At 41.2% G+C, this 17,348-nt stretch overlaps 1 protein-coding gene across 1 annotated transcript in view; it reads left to right on the top strand.

Annotated features, from left to right (window-relative positions):
• Positions 1 to 6: 6 nt before the first annotated feature.
• The window catches only part of CRADD (CASP2 and RIPK1 domain containing adaptor with death domain), a 73,998-nt gene continuing 56,656 nt past the window's right edge, over positions 7 to 17,348 (top strand). Inside the window, exons 1-2 of the mRNA XM_042815699.1 lie at positions 7 to 15; positions 2,746 to 3,051. Of these exons, the coding sequence (XP_042671633.1) occupies positions 2,754 to 3,051 (298 nt within the window). The 5' untranslated portion in view covers positions 7 to 15; positions 2,746 to 2,753. The remainder of the gene's footprint in view (positions 16 to 2,745; positions 3,052 to 17,348) is intronic.

Consider the following 17,348-nt stretch of genomic DNA (forward strand, 5'->3'; position numbering starts at 1 on the left):
GCGTGCGAAACCCGAGTGCGTAGGGCCGGGGAAGGACGGGGCCGGGGGCTGGGTGGGCCGCGACCTGTCAGAGGGCGCAGGGCAGCTCAGTAGCGTTGCGGGCGGCGCGGAGCGTTTGGGGCTGGGAAACGCCAGCCTGTGACCAGGGCAGTGTGCGTTTTGGGTTCGTCTGCCTTAGTGGACGGGTCACTTAGGTCCAAAAAAGCCCGGATCTGTGCCTGCAGGTGTGGGGATGAGTAAGGGATCGTGGGATGTGGAGGTGCGGTTCCTAAGTTTGGCTCTGCAGAGGAAAGATGTACATTTAGGAGTGTTTGGGAAGGACTGAACTGTGCCATCCTGCAGCTAAACTGGATTCACGTCTGTTAGTTTCTTTTCAGCAGCAGCCTTACAAGGAAAGTTTACTTTAGAGCTCACCATGGACCTCTAGGTACAGATTAATTAGAATTAATTGAAGATGTTTCCCTGTTGCATTAAACTTTGGTCCTATACTTGCCTGCATCAAAATCCTGATAACACCTCTGTATCTGTCTGCCTGGCTCTTTAATCAAAAGTGGTAAACACCCTTAAAGAAACACTAATCCATAAAAAGACCGTAAATATCAATAAGCACTAGCCTGGCAGTTGCTGGGCTGCTGACCTTGGTGGTGAGTGGCCCTGCAGGCTCTGAAACCTCCATCGTGCTCACCCCTGAGTTTGTGGGCTGGGCACATCCTTCAGCAGGCATTGCCACTGCCACTTCATAATCTAGTCAGCATTTCCCAGTGCACAAAGGTGCAAACATGGTTTGGAAAGGGTTTGTTTGTGGGAAGCACTGACCAACTTGGTCATGAGAACAAGGAACGGGGCACGTGTTCCATCCATGATGACTGGAGGCCTCTGTTTCCATTGTTCAGTGTGTGGGGGAGGCCCATGAGGCTACTAATACCCATGCATAGGAGGAAGCAGGAGGGTTTTGTGGCATCAGGAAGAGCTTTCTGCTTGGGTTCAGCACAAGGTTCTCAGAGGTGCCTGTTTTAGGCTCTGCAAGCACGTCATGAGCTCACAGGTCAGTAGGGAATCTGGGAAGCAAGAAATTGCAGGGATCTGCTTTCTGATTCTTGGGCTGCTCCCACATGTGTAAAAGCATCTAGAGACCTAAAAAAAGCATCTAGAGATCTAGAATGTTGAGTTTCACTGATCCCTAATGAGCATCCTAACACTAGACACTGTTTGTCTGCCTCCTGTCTCTCACTATCACCACACTCCATGGGGTTCAATGTTTAGGTTGCACCCCTCAAACCAGGCCTTGTAAAAAACAAGTGCCAGGGGGGAGCTGCTCAGCTCCGAGATGGCCCAAAGCAGAAGGTGGGCACCTCAAGATTCAGGGTAACCTCCTGGGCAGGTGCCATTAGTGCTGCATTCAGCACACAGGGAGAGTGTTTTCAGAAAGCTGCTTTGTCAGAGGGTGTCGCAGATGGAGTTTTCCAGTCCCTCCCTTTTGGCTCTTGCATTCTGTGCAGAACACCGTTTGTGTGCTTGTATGTTCTGCTAATTAACTGCCCTGAATGTCAACAATAGGCATGTCTTTAATGGAGAGTTAACGGGCATCTCTGACAGTAGAAAAGCTTAAGCAGAGCTCTTAAAAATCTTGGTCTCTCTGTATCTTCGAGCTAAATGAAATATAATTCCTGTACAGTCAAGCTGTTATAACAGCAACTTCTAATTTAATTACTAGAAATTCTCCTGGTAATCACATTCAACACCTGCTACAGTTTTTTGGCTTCATGATTTAATCACAAGAAAGTATTTAATTGTATTACTAAGTCATTTTCCTTTGCAAGTGCCATTAATGGTCCTGAGGATATGTTTGTCATTAGGGACTAGACTAGACATCTTGATTTAGTTCCTAGCTCTGGCACTGGCTCTTGATTTGATCTTGGATAAGTTGCCTGGTCTCTCTGGACCTCGATTCGTCTTTCTCAGAACGGCTATAAAATGCATCTTTTCCAGCTTTTGTCTAGTTGGAGCGTTAGTTGAGTGAAATGGAAGCTGGCAGGCAGCACCCAATTGCTTCCTATAAACACATTAGAAGGGTGAATACCAGGGAGGGAAAGGAGCTGTCTAGGCTAAAGAATGATATTGGCAGAAAAAAAGCCTATAAATAGAAGGTGAATGAATTTAAGATGGAAATTTGAGGAAAATTTCTCATCACTGGGTCAGTCAAGTCCTAAAAGAGCCGTCCAGGATGGACTGGGGGAGAGGACAACCTGGTGCCTGTGGTACGTTTCCACCCCTGCTGAAATTAGAATGTGTTGGATTGCCAGGACCACTTGCTGGCTGGCAGCAGTGCAGCAGCTCTCATGTCTCAGGTGTTGAGACCAGAGGTTAGGTGTGACACTGGGTTAACTTTCTGGGGGTAGAGTCTCTCATGGACTGGCAAATGCTCCAGCTGCTTCAGGGGTGGACTTTGGCCAGTTAGTGAGCCAGGTACTTTGGCATGGTTGTCATTCCATCTACGCACTGGTATTCACAATGCCAAAAGTTCTCTTCCTGTCTAATATTTCCCAGAAATGGCTGTGTTTTAGCTTGTGAGACTGTATGATTTGGGCAGAAAGGAGGTGGTGGAGATCGTTAGTACTTTTCCTAGGCTGATGATTTTGAGAATGGAGTTCTTTCTGAAGAATGTTGGGCATCAAACATCACTTGGGGGTGTTAATGGTTCGTGTTTTAATCTTGCATTTCCCCAATCCCTTCCTTATGTTCTAGGTAGCCAGATGGATGCCAGAGACAAGCAGCTTTTGCGCTCCCTGCGCCTGGAGCTCTGCACGGAGGTGCTGGTGGATGGACTAGTTATTCAGTATCTCTATCAAGAAGGCATTCTCACTGACAGTCATGTTCAAGAAATAAAATCCCAAACCACCAGCCAAAGGAAAACCATGATGCTCCTTGATATTCTTCCTACTAGAGGACCCAAGGCTTTTGATGTGTTCCTGGATTCCTTACAGGAGTTCCCATGGGTTAAGGACAAGTTGAAGGTGAAGCGTAAGGAAATGACAGTGCAAGATCCTGCAAGTAAGGCCATGTTGTTGTTGCTGATATTTTGAAGCTTGTTCTCAGCTGTAGTTTTGAAAGTGTTGAACATACCAGTAATTTCAAGTTATGCATCATGTAGATACAGAGCACGATAGCAACATAGGGTACAGCCCAAATTTCCTGGAAGCCAGACCAATGCCAGGAAGCATTGCCAAGCTTGGGGTGTGAGCAAGGCTGAGTTTCTGGGTATGGGGAGACAGCAGCTCAACTGAGGCTGCCTTTGGAGAGCTGGGAGATGTAAAAAGACCCAGACTCCTTTACTTGAAAGAGATAAAAAGTAGTTTTCCCTAGCTGAAGAATGGCCTCTTTGCTACCCATACCTGATTAATGTGTATTCTATGTATGTTGTCTGGTATTTTGTTTCTGGATTGACAGAATTTTTATTTATGTAACTTAATTATTTTAATGTTGTTTTAATTTAGTAGCATATGCTAATTTAGAATTACGTGGTTTATCATGTTTGTTGGAGTGCAGATATCTGGGATTATTGCCACCAAAATTACTAGCTGCTGCTTAGTTTTAAAAAGAGTTTAGGAGTTAACTGATGTGGTGTATGTTACGTAATCTTGTTGAACCTCTGTTTTTCTGACATTTAAGCATACTTCTAAAACAAGTTTTCTGGATTTGATGTTTATTCTGAAACCATTTCTCCACCAATACGTGTATGCAATTACTAAGCTGTTTTGAAGTCAGGAAGATCGCTTAAAATACATTTCCTTGCCCTAGTTTCTTGCAACATGTGTTAGTTGTTAAATAGTTAGTTGTAGGTAATAATAGTTAAATAGTGAAGTAGTTCTCATTTGGGAACATCTTTTTCTGAGCAGTTGGATTAACTTTCCTTCCTTCCCTCCCCTAGCCTCCCCCCTTTCAGATTTGGTCATATTATGATGTGTGATCTTTCCAGTGTCAGTGTGCTTTGCGTGAGGCTCTAAGCTTGTGAAGATGTGTGACTCAGGACTGTTGAACATCATGTGCACCTGCATCTGAATTAGCTGCATGCTGGAGAATGTTTTGTCAAGATCTGCTGGACAAATATGGCATTATCTTACCTTAGGACGTTTTTAATGAAATGTCACGACAGCTTATCTTTCTGCTGGGTCTCTGTGGAGACCTGCTTTATGCTTGCTCCACAGCTGCGGAAATAGTAAATAATTTTCAGAACTTTTTAGAGATTAAATATCATGTGCTGCCCATGGATGAAAGCACTGTGAGTTCTCAGCATGGTGCAGACTCGTGGTGTTGAAAGTGTTGGAAAAGATGGTGCTGTTATGACAAATCCTGTCATGCTCGTGCTCCTTACTTGCCTTACAAATGAGAGCGTGTGTCTGTTTGCTGATTACTGGTTAAGCTATTGAGTAATCCTCAGAGTTCTTCAAAAACACACGCAGCTATCAAGTACAGGCAAGGTCCCATGTTTTTTTTACTAGAAAAATGCTCTCTGATTTTTATTCTTTTGGCTGTTTTGTGGATTGCTTGTTTCCATTGTGACTAACATAATGTATTCATGCATATCAGGTTCTTTAGTTTCGAGTGGGCTGATTGTACTTGATATTGCCAAATCTCATGTATAAAGAAAAGATTTCCAGATTAGATCAAAGGTTACTGTCATTTTGTACTGTGGCAATCCAGAGTGTAAGAAAAGGGTAAGCTTTAATATTTGGGCATGTTCTTTAGTAGCCAAAGAAAGAGCACCATCTGGACCCTAATAAATGATGAGCGCATCCTGCAGTGAATTGGAAACTATGGTGACATCATCAGGGCTGATTACATGCAAGAAAATGTGGTTTGGGATAAAAAGCCTCACTTTGCATTCAGAACAACAAACTTGTAAGCTTTTGTCTCAGCAGAGTACTTGAGCATATGCTTGGCTTTAAGCATGGAAAAAGCCACTGCCTCTAATAAAACTGTAAGCATGCTTAAAATTAAATGTGTTCTTCAATGCCACACTAGATAACTTCTACCTTACTGGAAACAGTTCATATAAATGATGATTTGTCACTGGCAAATTGTTTTAAAGAATCTACTAGTGAAAAGAGCCTCCTATATACATCTTATGTTTTTTAAAACTGTAAGACCTTTAAAATTGAAACCTGTTTCATGGTCTCAGATTTTAAAATCTTTATTCCTTGGAATCATGCATACTTATGGAAATGGCATGCCTGCTGTTCACTTGTTTATGCTCAATTAAAATTCTGTTTCCTCAAGCAAAATATCCTCAGTTTTTGCAGATCTTTTGCAGGATTAAGGACTGGTGGCAAGTTGTTTCTTGGAGGAAGGCTTTATTTTGTAGTCCTTCACTTCTTACAAACTAAACTGCACGCAGGGTTTTTTAAAAGTTAATGCAAGTACACTACTACTTTATCTGTAGGTGAAAACTCTGGCACACGCACAGTGATTTTTCTATTTAGGGCTTCAGACTGTTGTGCATTTTGCTTGAAGAGATCAGGCTTTCTGATCTCTTCTGTGGATCAGCTGAGAAATAGTTTGTTGGTTACCGCTTCAAAAAAAAAAAAATCACAACTGTAAATGTTAAGAAGCTTTTAATTTATTTTGTTCTCCTTGTAAAAGCAAAACAAAACAAACAAACAAAAAAACCAACAACAACAACAACAAAAAAAAACAAAAAAAAAACCCCAAACCCAAATTAAACAGGAATTTTAGGACAGAAATAAGAACACTTTTAGTGATGCTCTGTAGTTATGATCTGGTGGACTGAGCAGCTACGAGATGGAAGCCAGAGTCTGAGACATAAACAAGACACTTCTACTGACTCATCGTGAGCTTTGGGCAGATTTTTCCAAGGCAATGCATTTGTCAATCGCAATTTGTGTAACTCAGCGTAACGTTCATGGAGCGGCATAGATTGTAACTGTAAATTGGCCCGGGATTGAACCCAGAGTGTGCTGCTTGGCTGCTTGCAAATAAATGAGCCTTAAAAGCTGTGACATCCTGAGTTTCATTGTTTAGTATCAGTTTAGCTTTAAAGTGGTAGTTTCAGATACGGTGAGCTGCTGTAGTTACACAGAGCACAGAAGACCCTAATCCTGCAGAGCTCGAGGAACAGTTTCTGCTGGCATCAGGAGACTGACTGCAGGTAGGGCCACTTACATCTATATAAGTCCAACAAAGAGATCTGAGATTGCATCCCTTTGCTTGTTTATGCGGAGGACAACCTTTTGTCTAAGGTAGCTTTTCTCCTCTCCTGTACAGTTCTGCCAGGTGGCTGCACCCTGGGGAAACCTTTCTTAAGGTAGGAAAAATGTAAGTGTAAGCCCAAAAGGATCAGGAAGAAAACTTCAAGACATGTGCTTTGGAGGTAAACACTCAGGACTTTGATCTATTTCAAGATGATTAGGATGTACTTCTTGTTTTTTTAAGAACCTGAGATAGAGTAGCTGACCCAGTGCGGTGTCAGTGCTTGGCTTACGAATCCTTATAAAGATCAACCCCAGTTGTGGGTGTCTGTTTTTGAAGGTCATAACTTCTGCTGTAATGAGAGTTAACAGAAATAGCACAGGTCTTTTAGAAGACGATTGTTTTTTTCTGCCCTAGTTTGGATAGCTTTAAGCCTTTGTCAGGAGCATAAATCTTCAATATAGTATTATAAGTCCTCTGAAAAGCTACAGCTGTTGGCAACAAAATTCCATTCTTTCTAGGAACAGCACACAGTTACCCAATATTTTTTGCTCTGAGGAAAATAACATAAGCTTTGAAGGCGTTTGTTTATCAAAGTGCCTTTCTACTCTCTCTCTGCTCAGGAATTTCTCTACCCAAGTATTATATTTCTATATATACTGTAGGCTGCTGTAAAATTATTTACTTCAAAAAGTGTTAGTACTGCACCTCTTTGTAGTATAGATTATTTCTCCACTCCTCAGGAAATCACAGCATATTGAGAAAGAGAAAAATGTGAGATACAGTGTTTGCCAGTGGAATTCTGCAGCAGCCGTTGCTATCCTGGCAAATGTTAGTGAATCTGGGGCACTGAGTTACACAGAATCATCTTGGGAAAGCTGTTTTCTCACATCTAAGCCAGGAATATTTTCTGATGTATGATTTCTTTTTCTTTGTTGTTGTTCTTTTTGCGGTGCCTACTGAGCGGTCTGCACTAGGGTCCTATTAGACTCAGGTGAGGTTTTATGTTTTAAACAGATTTTAGTGGGGTTGGGGTTTTTCCCTGGACCAGTGTGAAGTGCATGTTTTTGTATAGCTCTATAAAACTCCATGTTGTGTAACACTTTGGATGAAGCATGCAAATGCAAAGCAAAACAAGTACTTTTACTGAGAAAGCCATCCTTCCCTCCACCCCAGCTTTACCAAAGTTCTTTTCCACAGCTGGGTTGTAGATTTATAAGAGTTTTGATTCAAATGCAGCAGCATTAGGACATGGGGAAGTTTAACATCTCTTCTTACCTTTCTTGGCTGCTTCCTGCCCTCTTCCTATCCTGCTTCCTCTCACCTCTAATGCAGCGAGGAAACAAGCTGGTTTCTGCCTTTTCCATTTGGATGTGAGATAGGAGAGCAGCTGAGGTATTTCATTTCTTTTCTTTCCCTAAAATGGTGGACAGAAAGGGGTGTTTTTTTTCTTTCTTCTCTTTCCCTCCCCTCTCTTGTATAGCCCAGTGACAGAAGGGGGAGTTTCCTCCCATAGAGGAAAGGGATGGGCTTAGCAGTTTTGGCTGCACTGAATTGACCTGGATGAAGGAATGCCCTTATGCCACATCCCAATGCCTGAAGGCTGTAGAAAAAGTACTTTAGTTCTCTGGAGAGATTCAAATCCATCTTTGTAGGAGAATTTCCCAAACTCTTTTCCATATTCCCATCTCCCCTGAAAATCGGGTGTTACATTTACGGCTTTGGCTTTGCTCCTGACCGCAGTGAGATCTGGCATTAAGGGTCTGTGCACACACTCAATAAACAGCATACATCGTGATATGGACAAGTAATCAACTTCCCTGGTTCTCCTCAGCGTTCTGTGTATGTATTTTAGTTTGAATGTGCATATGACTGTAAGTTTTTTTTTTTTAATTATTTTTTACAGTTTAAGGAATATTTTTATTGCTTTTTTTTTTTTTTTTTTTCCCTGTTAGTAAGCAGCCATGTTTTCACTGTTTACATTTTTCACATTGAGAAGCCTTAATCATAGGCATCACTAATGAAAACTGTAACATTCCCCATCAGGTCTCAAGCAGTTTCTTTCATGCAAGTTAACAGTCATATTCATTTGTAATAGGTATCATCCTTAGTAACACAGGTATGTGGGACTAACGGTAACTAGAGAGTTAGTAGAATGTTTAGTGCTCTGGGAACAGGAGAGGAGTGAGTTCTGGCAAGAAAAGTGTTTGGGCCAACTCTGTCTGGTCAACTACTCATAAGCAGTGCCAGTGGTTTGTAGGAAGCAATGGGTAACAGGGATTGAACACTCCCTAGCACAAGGAATGGGAACATCCATCTGCTGACCAGACCTAATGACTTCTGAGGCTTGCTGCTTTCCCAGGGACTGGATCCAGGACATCATGGAGGTTGTGAAGGCCAATCATCAATCTTTGCTGCTTTTTCATGTAGACACTAGTAATACTTTGCAGGTTGAGGATGACTGCAGGGCTCAGTGACCCAGAGTGAAGAGATGAAGAAATGTTCTCCATCCTGGGCCGGAGTGGATGCATCCTGTGTTCTCACACTCTTCTGTGTACCTGGTGGCACGGTCATACAGGACTGTATGGCCACAGGATCCTTTTCAAGAAGTGGGGATTGTTAGGGACCAGTGGTATCAACTGAATAGTATGGGGCAAAAGTGTCTTTATCAGCAGGCAAGCTGGAAAGAAGTGGCTTTTACATGGTGCAATGATGTCATTTTTGCATTTGAATTTGCAGAGACATGGTGGGAAGTTCACGCAGTTGCTCTTGGACAGGGGTGCTATTGGAGTCTGGGCAGCAGGCTGGTCAAGAGCTATGGGTGAGGATCAGATGGGGATCTCAGTACAAAACATTGTGGTAGCATCTGTGGTCAGCTGGCCTTGCTTCTCCAGATAAGGAGCAACAGTTTAGGGATGTGATGGTTGAAGTCAGTCTTGGCTGCAGGTACCATGCAGTACTTCAGTTTCAGATCATGAAAGAAATGAGGAAGGCAAATGGTGAGCAAAGATCATGGACTTCAGCTTGTTTGTGAAACTGGTTGATGGGGCACTGTAAGGGACAGTTCTGAAAGACAAAAACACCCAGGGGACATGATTGATTATCAAGGAAAACTTCATATCACCAAAAGAGTCCATTCCTGTGTGCAGAAAAAGGAATTACAGGAAGCCAGTTTGACTGTAAGAGGAGCTTCCAACTGAACTTACGATAGAATGACTACTTTTCTGGATGACAGGGGTAGATTTTGTTTACCTTAGGGCTTTCAGCACAGTTTCTCTTAGTATTCTAGCTATGGAAGTATGGACTTAATGCATGGACTGTGTGGTAGGTGGAAGAAAAAAAAAAAGCTGGACCATCAGGCTCAAAGGATGGTGGTCAATGGTTAATTAATTAATTCTTTGTCTGTTTTGCTCCTTAGCTTGTATCATAGTATAAAATCATGCCAGTGTTTTTTATGTCCAAAACCATGCATAATTGCAGTCCTCTGTGATCCTTAAGATCTTTAGTTAATTGTTGCCAGCTTCCCACTGTTGGCCTTGTCTCAGAATGTGGCATGGGAACCACTGAAAATGCTTTGTGCAGACAATAATCATTGTTTTCTGAAACAGAGGAGAAATGCTCTGCTAAGTACCTACAGCTTGATAAAGCCAGTTGTAAACTTAAAAAAAGATGCAGTTGTTATTTTTGCATTATGTTATATACCTGTACTGACATTCTGTTGATACTGATTAATGACTCTTGGGGCCAATATGCACACACTAATAAATACTCCTGAGGAACTGAGATCAATTCCTATTTAAGTCTTTTAAGATCTCTTTTCACATAATTTTTCTTAATGGATATTTTCTTTCAGAGCTGGCCGGCAATTTTTTTTACCACCTCCAGAACTGCCTTGGAGCTTCATCTGAAAAAGTTTGTTTAATGCTTGTATTCCCACTGTGTGGAAAAATCCATTGTCTTTTATAAATTAAGACTGTGAATGCTATTTTTAAAAAGAAATTAATCAACAAACCACAACCACCTTAGTTTGCATGTGTTGTGGAGGCTGCATAGCTATCCAGAGTCAGTAAAAATGTTGTCTGATGTGTTACAGTAAAAACCTGACTTTGCTGAAGTCACAGGATGCTGTTGGCTAGAGCAGGACCACTGGTAACTTGATGATCAAGGATGCTGAAGGTCTTGGCACTGATAACTGAAATGTTCCTTCCAGTGGGGAAAGGATGCACTGCTGTCTTCCCTACACTGACAGGGCACTGTGTCTTGACCTTCAAAGCAACATCTTTTCTGCAGCTGAAAAGCTATTTAGTTCAGACTGCCCGTGCTGTGGCATTTTGCCTGTTGACTGAGAAGATTAGCAGTGTCAGAATTCCCTCTGACTGGGAAATGTTGTGTGTATGACAAAGATCAGGAAGTTTCTCTGAGATCCAGGTAGTTATTTATGGTTATTATATGTGAGAAGCCTCCCTTCTTTGCTATGCTCAACTAGACTTTCCTTCCAGATTTGTTTATTTGCTTTTGATCATATATGTTTACATAAATGAGAAAACAAAATAAATGTTCTAAATTCAAAAATGTTCTGAATTCAAAATAATTCTACATAAATGAGAATTGGTTGTAACCTCAGGGGGATGCTGCTTCAGTTTATCTTTTTAGACTTAAGATTTTGTGTACAGAACTTTAAAGGCAATTTTTATATATTTGGCAATTGTCTGTGTAAGCAGAAAACCAGTTTTGTTGCTTTATTAAGCCATTAAACCTTGTTCCACTGTACTGTCAGGTTTCCTTAAAGTTTTCTTCTTGCTCTTGCCTTGCCTGTGAATAGATTTGTGTTCCGTTATAGACTGATGTATTGACGAGGAGTTGTACATGTGTTTTGATAAACATTTCTGTTTCACAATGCTGTGAACTAAAGCTTTACCGTTTCTTCCAATCCACATTTAGAGAAGGAGCTGATTTGATTTGTACTACACAGTTTGTGTGTGCGGGAAATAAGCATTAATGCATCAGGTCAAGGGGAATAAATTGCCATTAGTGCACCATTTCTTCTGGCAGCCTTCTTAATCTTAGTGTTTCACCACCTTGCCTGGGATTTGCAAAGAACTCAGAGTTAACCCAACCCTCCACCCTTCAAGGTCAAGGGTAAGCTCCCTGGGCTTTAAAGAAGGCAATTTTAGTCCTGCGCTGATGCTTTTGAAAATCTTACCTTTCATTTGTGGTTAATGATGTGTTGAGCTCTTTAAAGAACAGCTTGTTTCAGTCTTTGGACCTGTCTAATACATGGGCTACGATTGAGTGAAGGGGCTTTGTGCGAGTTCAAACAGGTAAAGGGTTAACAGAGCCCCTTGCCAGCCCCTGGGCTTCCAAAATAGGCAGCAGATTCCGCCTTTATGCAGGGGTATGCGAATCCTCAGCAAAGTAACTGCTGAGAAGGGACAGCTGGACCAAAAGGAAAATCAGTACTTCCTAGTATTTCTGGGTAAAAAATGTAATTCTTCCAATATGTTTTTATTTACTGCAGCTGATGGCTGTGTTCACTCAGCTTTTTGAAGAGACGTTTCATTCCTACTCCTCTTCTGCTTAATTAAGAAGTCATGTGTTTCTCTGTGATCCAGTTCTGCCACATCCCACAAGAGATGAGCTTTTTCTTGGTGTCTGAAAGCAGTGACTGCTGCAGTCATGATTGCAGGACACTCCTGATCTCCTTGTTTTGTGTGCTCATGGGGCATCTGACAAGTTTATCTGCAATGCCCACATTTTAGAAGCAACTCAAGGTTATAGCTAGAAGTGCTGGCTGGCTGTTTGTCATGGAAGTTAACTCAGGATTATGGCGACGTTGCCTTTGCAGGCACTCTGATCCCAGAGGGGAAGCCTTAAATCATTCCCCAGGGAGCAGCTGAACGTGCTGCAGCCAGGCCTCTAGGCCTTGCAGCTTTTGGTCCCCACGTCCCTTGTCACCCAGGGTATGTCCCAAGGCTATGTGCCTCTTGGCAGCAAGGCCAGGCATTTCTCCAGCCATCTGTCTGTGTCGCCTAATCCAGTGGACATTCTCGACACTGCTAGAGGGCTTGGGCAACCTCTGCTAGCAGCAGGGCAAGGAGCCTGCACTTCCATTTTGTCCCATGTTGCTGCATGGATGGTGGATCCTGTGCTGAAGGGCCCGCTAGCTTTATAGGAGAGGGCTCTCAGTCCCTGATGCCGCAGCCCTTTGTGCAGAACATTTGGCATTGATGTGGCCCAGCCATGTGACAGGTAGATGCTGCTTGGTGATTTGCCTCTTAGGCACTTCCCTGGGGTGCGCACCACTGGTAGATGTGTATGTGGCCACTGGCCCCTTCAATTGTCTTTAGCAAATCTGGAGTAGCAGAAGCACTCCAGGAGAGCTACGCAGTGCTTTCTGGCCATTGAAAGAAACATACCTAAACCCCAGGAAGACATAAGACAGGGCTCAAGATCCTCTCATCCTTGTTTCCTCCGGGCTAATTTAGTCAGCTACTCAGTTGGCATGCTGCCCTTTGTCAATCCTATTCTTAATGCACCTAACTTTCCCCAGAAACTGTGCCTGGATTTTAGTGAAATAATTCAGACCTGTCCTGGAAGTGATAGTGCTGTGCTTCTGCTTTACACCTGACCTCAGAGGAACTGATGCTGTGATTGTGAGTCTCATTGAATTTATCACTATTTGTTTGTATTTTTTTTTTGTTTGTTTCTCTAGTTTTCTTACATAGCAATATCATTGTATGTTTAAATTGTTCGTGTAAGTACATGGTCTTTCCCATGCAAAGTATAAGTACATACACTTCACTTGACTGTCAATAGCTGTTACATATACTAGGGATTTTTCAGCTGCCAGTGAAAACAAGCAGTGAGAACTGAAAGATGTATGCTGAATGTAGTATGTGTCATGTGTGGATTTTGTTAGGCTTTTTGTTTTTATCAGTTTGTGATCTACTATAGTGTAAAAAAGAAAAGAAAAGAATCTCAGTAGTGCAGTACTTTCCCTAATATTAGGAATATGGAAGGTAAAGCTGCTGTTGTTCACTTGGCTTTCATGCACTACTCTGTTACCTGACACGGTGTTTTCATGACTAATGCTGATCAGAGGCATTCCTAATGTGATTATATGTCTGCTGCAGTGTTCACTTTGCCTCTGGTATGTTACCCTCTCAGAACATTCTTGGCACCCCAGGCCCTAGTTTAGAAAATTTCTCCCTGCTTATTTTGTGAAGCCAGATAAGAAGGAATCCGTGATTTACAGCCTTGAATGTACGATTGAACAGCCTTTACTTCCCCTGCTCAGCAGCCCGTGCACTTGGTAACCTTCCTTCCATATCACTGAATATTTTTGTTGACAAAGATTGCGTTCTGATTAAGAAGACAGTGTGCTGAACTTTTCTCCAATTGTTCTGCCTGCCCAAATACACTACTGCTTCCTATTCAAAACCTTTTTTGACAAGTGCTGAAAGAAATTTGGGATGTATATATTTTTAAAATCAATTCTGATAATGTGAGCAATCGTATTATCTTCAGATTCTCTGCATGTCTTCTGCAATCATCCGTAAAAGTAAGGGAAGGTATAACTAGCCTTTTGTATTTGTTCATAGACCTTTTACACAGGCTTTAAGCATTACATTGTGTTGTCAGTGCCCTTCCCTTCTGGTTTTGTCCCTCAAGATGAAGTTCACCACTGTATGCATGTCCAGTTTTGTTTTTCATTGTAAGTGCTTAGCTGAATTCTATCAAGTATCAGGTATTTTTGTCTGTAAAATTTCAGAGGTCTAAACTAAGGAAATATATGAGATGTCCGTCTCTTAATGCTGATTCTCAGACAGCTGATTCTTCACGGTACGGATTGAGGAATGACTGTGAATTATTTGTGCAGTGTACAGCATTACTAGTTTCATGTACTAAATAGCATACTGCCCAAGTAAAATTGCAAACCCCCCAGTTTATGTAAAGATGGACGCTGCTTGTTTTGGTATTTGCTGGCCTTTCATTGGAGATTCATTCTGGGAATCCATTATCATGTCAGCAACATTGTTATAATGTCAGCAGCATATGTGGACGAGACTGGAGCTCTTAAGACTTTATCACTGTCTTACATTTCTGTCTGTGAGATGTTTGTGGACTCCTCCCACAAATGGTTCAGGAATGCTGGAAAACACCACTGCACTAAACAGAAGCCCTGGATTTGGACACCAGGTAGTGTTAATCCTGGAGCATCAGATAAGCAGGCAGTCACAAAGCATTCATATTCCTGGGTGTAAGAGATTCTGTACTGCCAGAATTAATTAGCTTTCTGATTTGGCACCAGCTGATGTTTATGTGCTTATAGGCTTTGCACTGATAAACAAATCCCTTTCCTCCTGTTCTATGCCGTAAGTGTGGCTTTTAGCTTTCTCTAGAGCTCAGTTCCTATCAAGTGTACAAGTCGATGCAGTAGCCCTTTTTTCCTCCTGTATTGCTACGACCTTTTAATTACTCAGATTGCTGATTTGATCTTGTGCATCAAGAAAAGTCTTTACAATACTATATTGTAAAGTACATATTAATGAAGAGTTACCCTCTGAAAAGATTAAGTCCTTTGGTTTATTGAGTTAGTGAATACCTGAGCATGGTATAAAATCTGGAACATCACTTGTGTTCCTACATCATTGCTGCCTGGATCTGGTTCTAAATGACTCCTTGACAGTCCTTATTTGGTACCAGTCATCTGGGAGCCACAGCAGTTGTGCTATTCCTCATTTTGGATAGCTTTTTCCCTCTCAGTTTACTGTTTCCACTTGCATAACCCTTTCTCAGATACATTAGCATTATGGCATATAGCTGACTTAGTTCTGAGACGCGAAGCACATTGGTCATACATATCAATGAAGAGTTTAACAGCATTTCTGTGAACAAACTGAACATCACTGTATTGCGTCTTCTTTGAAGATCTAAAAGTGAAGGTACTAGAACCTTTTGCTAGGATTAAATGCTCCGCCTTTGTCAACAGATGTGGAGTAAGTACATTATTATTTCTTATTCTAATCAGCTTCCAAGTCCAATGCCATCACAAAATTACAAACAGAATTTCATTGGCATATAGAATATACAGAGAAAGAATCAAGAATTAGCTTTGTATCACCATAGGAAACAGCCATGAGTTACCTCTGTGTTTGCTTTCTTCATTGCACCAAAATAGACTATTACATTTTATTTTATTTTTTTAAAATCATTTCTTTTCTGGTTAAAAGCAGTCCACACCAAAGTGACCTTATACACAGTTGCTTGTCCTTCTTTTGCAGTGGTAACATTAATGCTTGCCATCATGGTCTTCTGTTTTTTTCCAGGATATTGTGTATCTGCTGTAAAGACTGAAGAACACTTGTGGCTTCTACTTTGTCCTTAAATCATTGCAGCTGTGCAGTAGACACTCACCGATGATGGGCTTACATTTCATAGTACATTTTACTGAATTCCTCACCTTGGTTTTAAAAAAAAAAAAAAAAAAAGAAGAAAAAAAAAAAAAAAAAAAGGAGCTTTATCAAGACTTAATCATAATCCTGTCTTATCCTTGCATAGCACACATTATGACCTACTCAGTATTCGTATTGGATAAATCTTTGCCTTGCCTCAAAGCTGTACAGGTGTATAAGCTTTGAAATGATTGTTTTCCAACTTTCTGTTATGCTTCTAGGAATATTCCTTTTAGTATCGTAGTCTTGTAGTTGCTAAGAAAGCTTCCTTGCCCATCAAGTCTTAGCTGTTAAAGGAGGGATGCCTGGGGTTTTGATCTCTATTTCCATGATACAGCCTCTGGAGTAAGAGGATGGAAGGAGGAGGAAGGAAGATGATAGGACAACTATGCTGGATCTGTCTTGCTCAGTATATCCATTGAGCCAAGAAACTCACTGTCAGTGGCTGTGGGAGAAGCTAGTCTAATCTATCTTTTAACCCCACAGTCATAATTATTTTCATGTGAAGTGGTAGTGCAAGACATACCTGAATAAAATGTGTATGCTATGTCTGGAACACGGAGATGAATTACCTCAGAGGTAGAGGCAGAATGGAGTCATTTTAAACGAAGTATGATTTAAGATTCAGATACGGGAAATGTATTATCAGATAAACTTCCCCCATCATTCCAGGCTTATAAAATAAGGATTGGCATCAGACCACAAAGACAGTTGGGCTTCAGGAATGCCAAAGAAGATGCAGTTATTTGTCAAACTGCTTGGTTTGGTTTTTGTTTTTTTTTTGCCTACAAGGTACAAGAAAGTTTTGAGAGCTGTTCTCAGCTTTTAGAGGGTCACCCTTTCTTGGTAGCTTGAATTCAGGGTATACGTACATACAAGTAATTTATTTCCCATGAGAAATCAATGTGCTTAAGTAGATGAAAATAATTTGTTTCAGGGAATTGGTGCTACTAGCAGACCACAATTCTCTTACTTTATGATGTATGCAGACTGACTGTTAGATGTTTGGTATTGGGAGGAAAAACAGTGGAATCTGATGCTGTTCTTTGATGTTTTCTTATGGGGGAAATGATTGAACTATGTTTAGTACAGAAGAATTGTTTTAAATCATTTACTTTTTTCTTTTGGATGTGTTGTGCTGTAGGCAGCACCCAGCTGAGCAGTCTTCTCAGAAAAACTTCTAGCACTTTGAACAAGCAGTACTTAGCAGCTGGAGATTTGTCCCTGTACAGAAAGTGTGTGTTATATTTACACTGTAAAATACACCAACGCTTAATTTCAGGTTAGTTGTCTTTGTGACTAGAGCCAGGTGAAAAGCTGAAATTTCCTTTTTGTCTTGTAGTTTCCATAAATCACCAAAGCCTTATAATTGGTTTAGTTTCATTACAAAGTCTTGAAATCGAGCTTTAGAAGATCGCTCCTATTTGGAGGTGAAGCCTGTTGTAACTCTTTTTATTGTAAGCTGAAGTTTTGGATTGCTTTTTATTTTGTTTTGTTCTGAACACCGAACACCTCTTTTAATATCAAGAAAAAACAATGAGGACGTGCGCTTGATGTATGCAGTCCTGTCCATTTTGTGTTTTCTCATCATATTTCTTAGTACGTAGGTTGCTCTAGAAGTAATGTCTTCTACTTATTTCCATGGAAACTACAATAGATGCAAAGAGCACAACAACACCATTTGAT

This window comes from Centrocercus urophasianus, unplaced genomic scaffold (genome assembly GCF_019232065.1).
Source record: "Centrocercus urophasianus isolate 14NV4802_14NV808 unplaced genomic scaffold, USGS_Curo_1.0 seq_15, whole genome shotgun sequence".
NCBI lineage: Eukaryota > Metazoa > Chordata > Aves > Galliformes > Phasianidae > Centrocercus > Centrocercus urophasianus.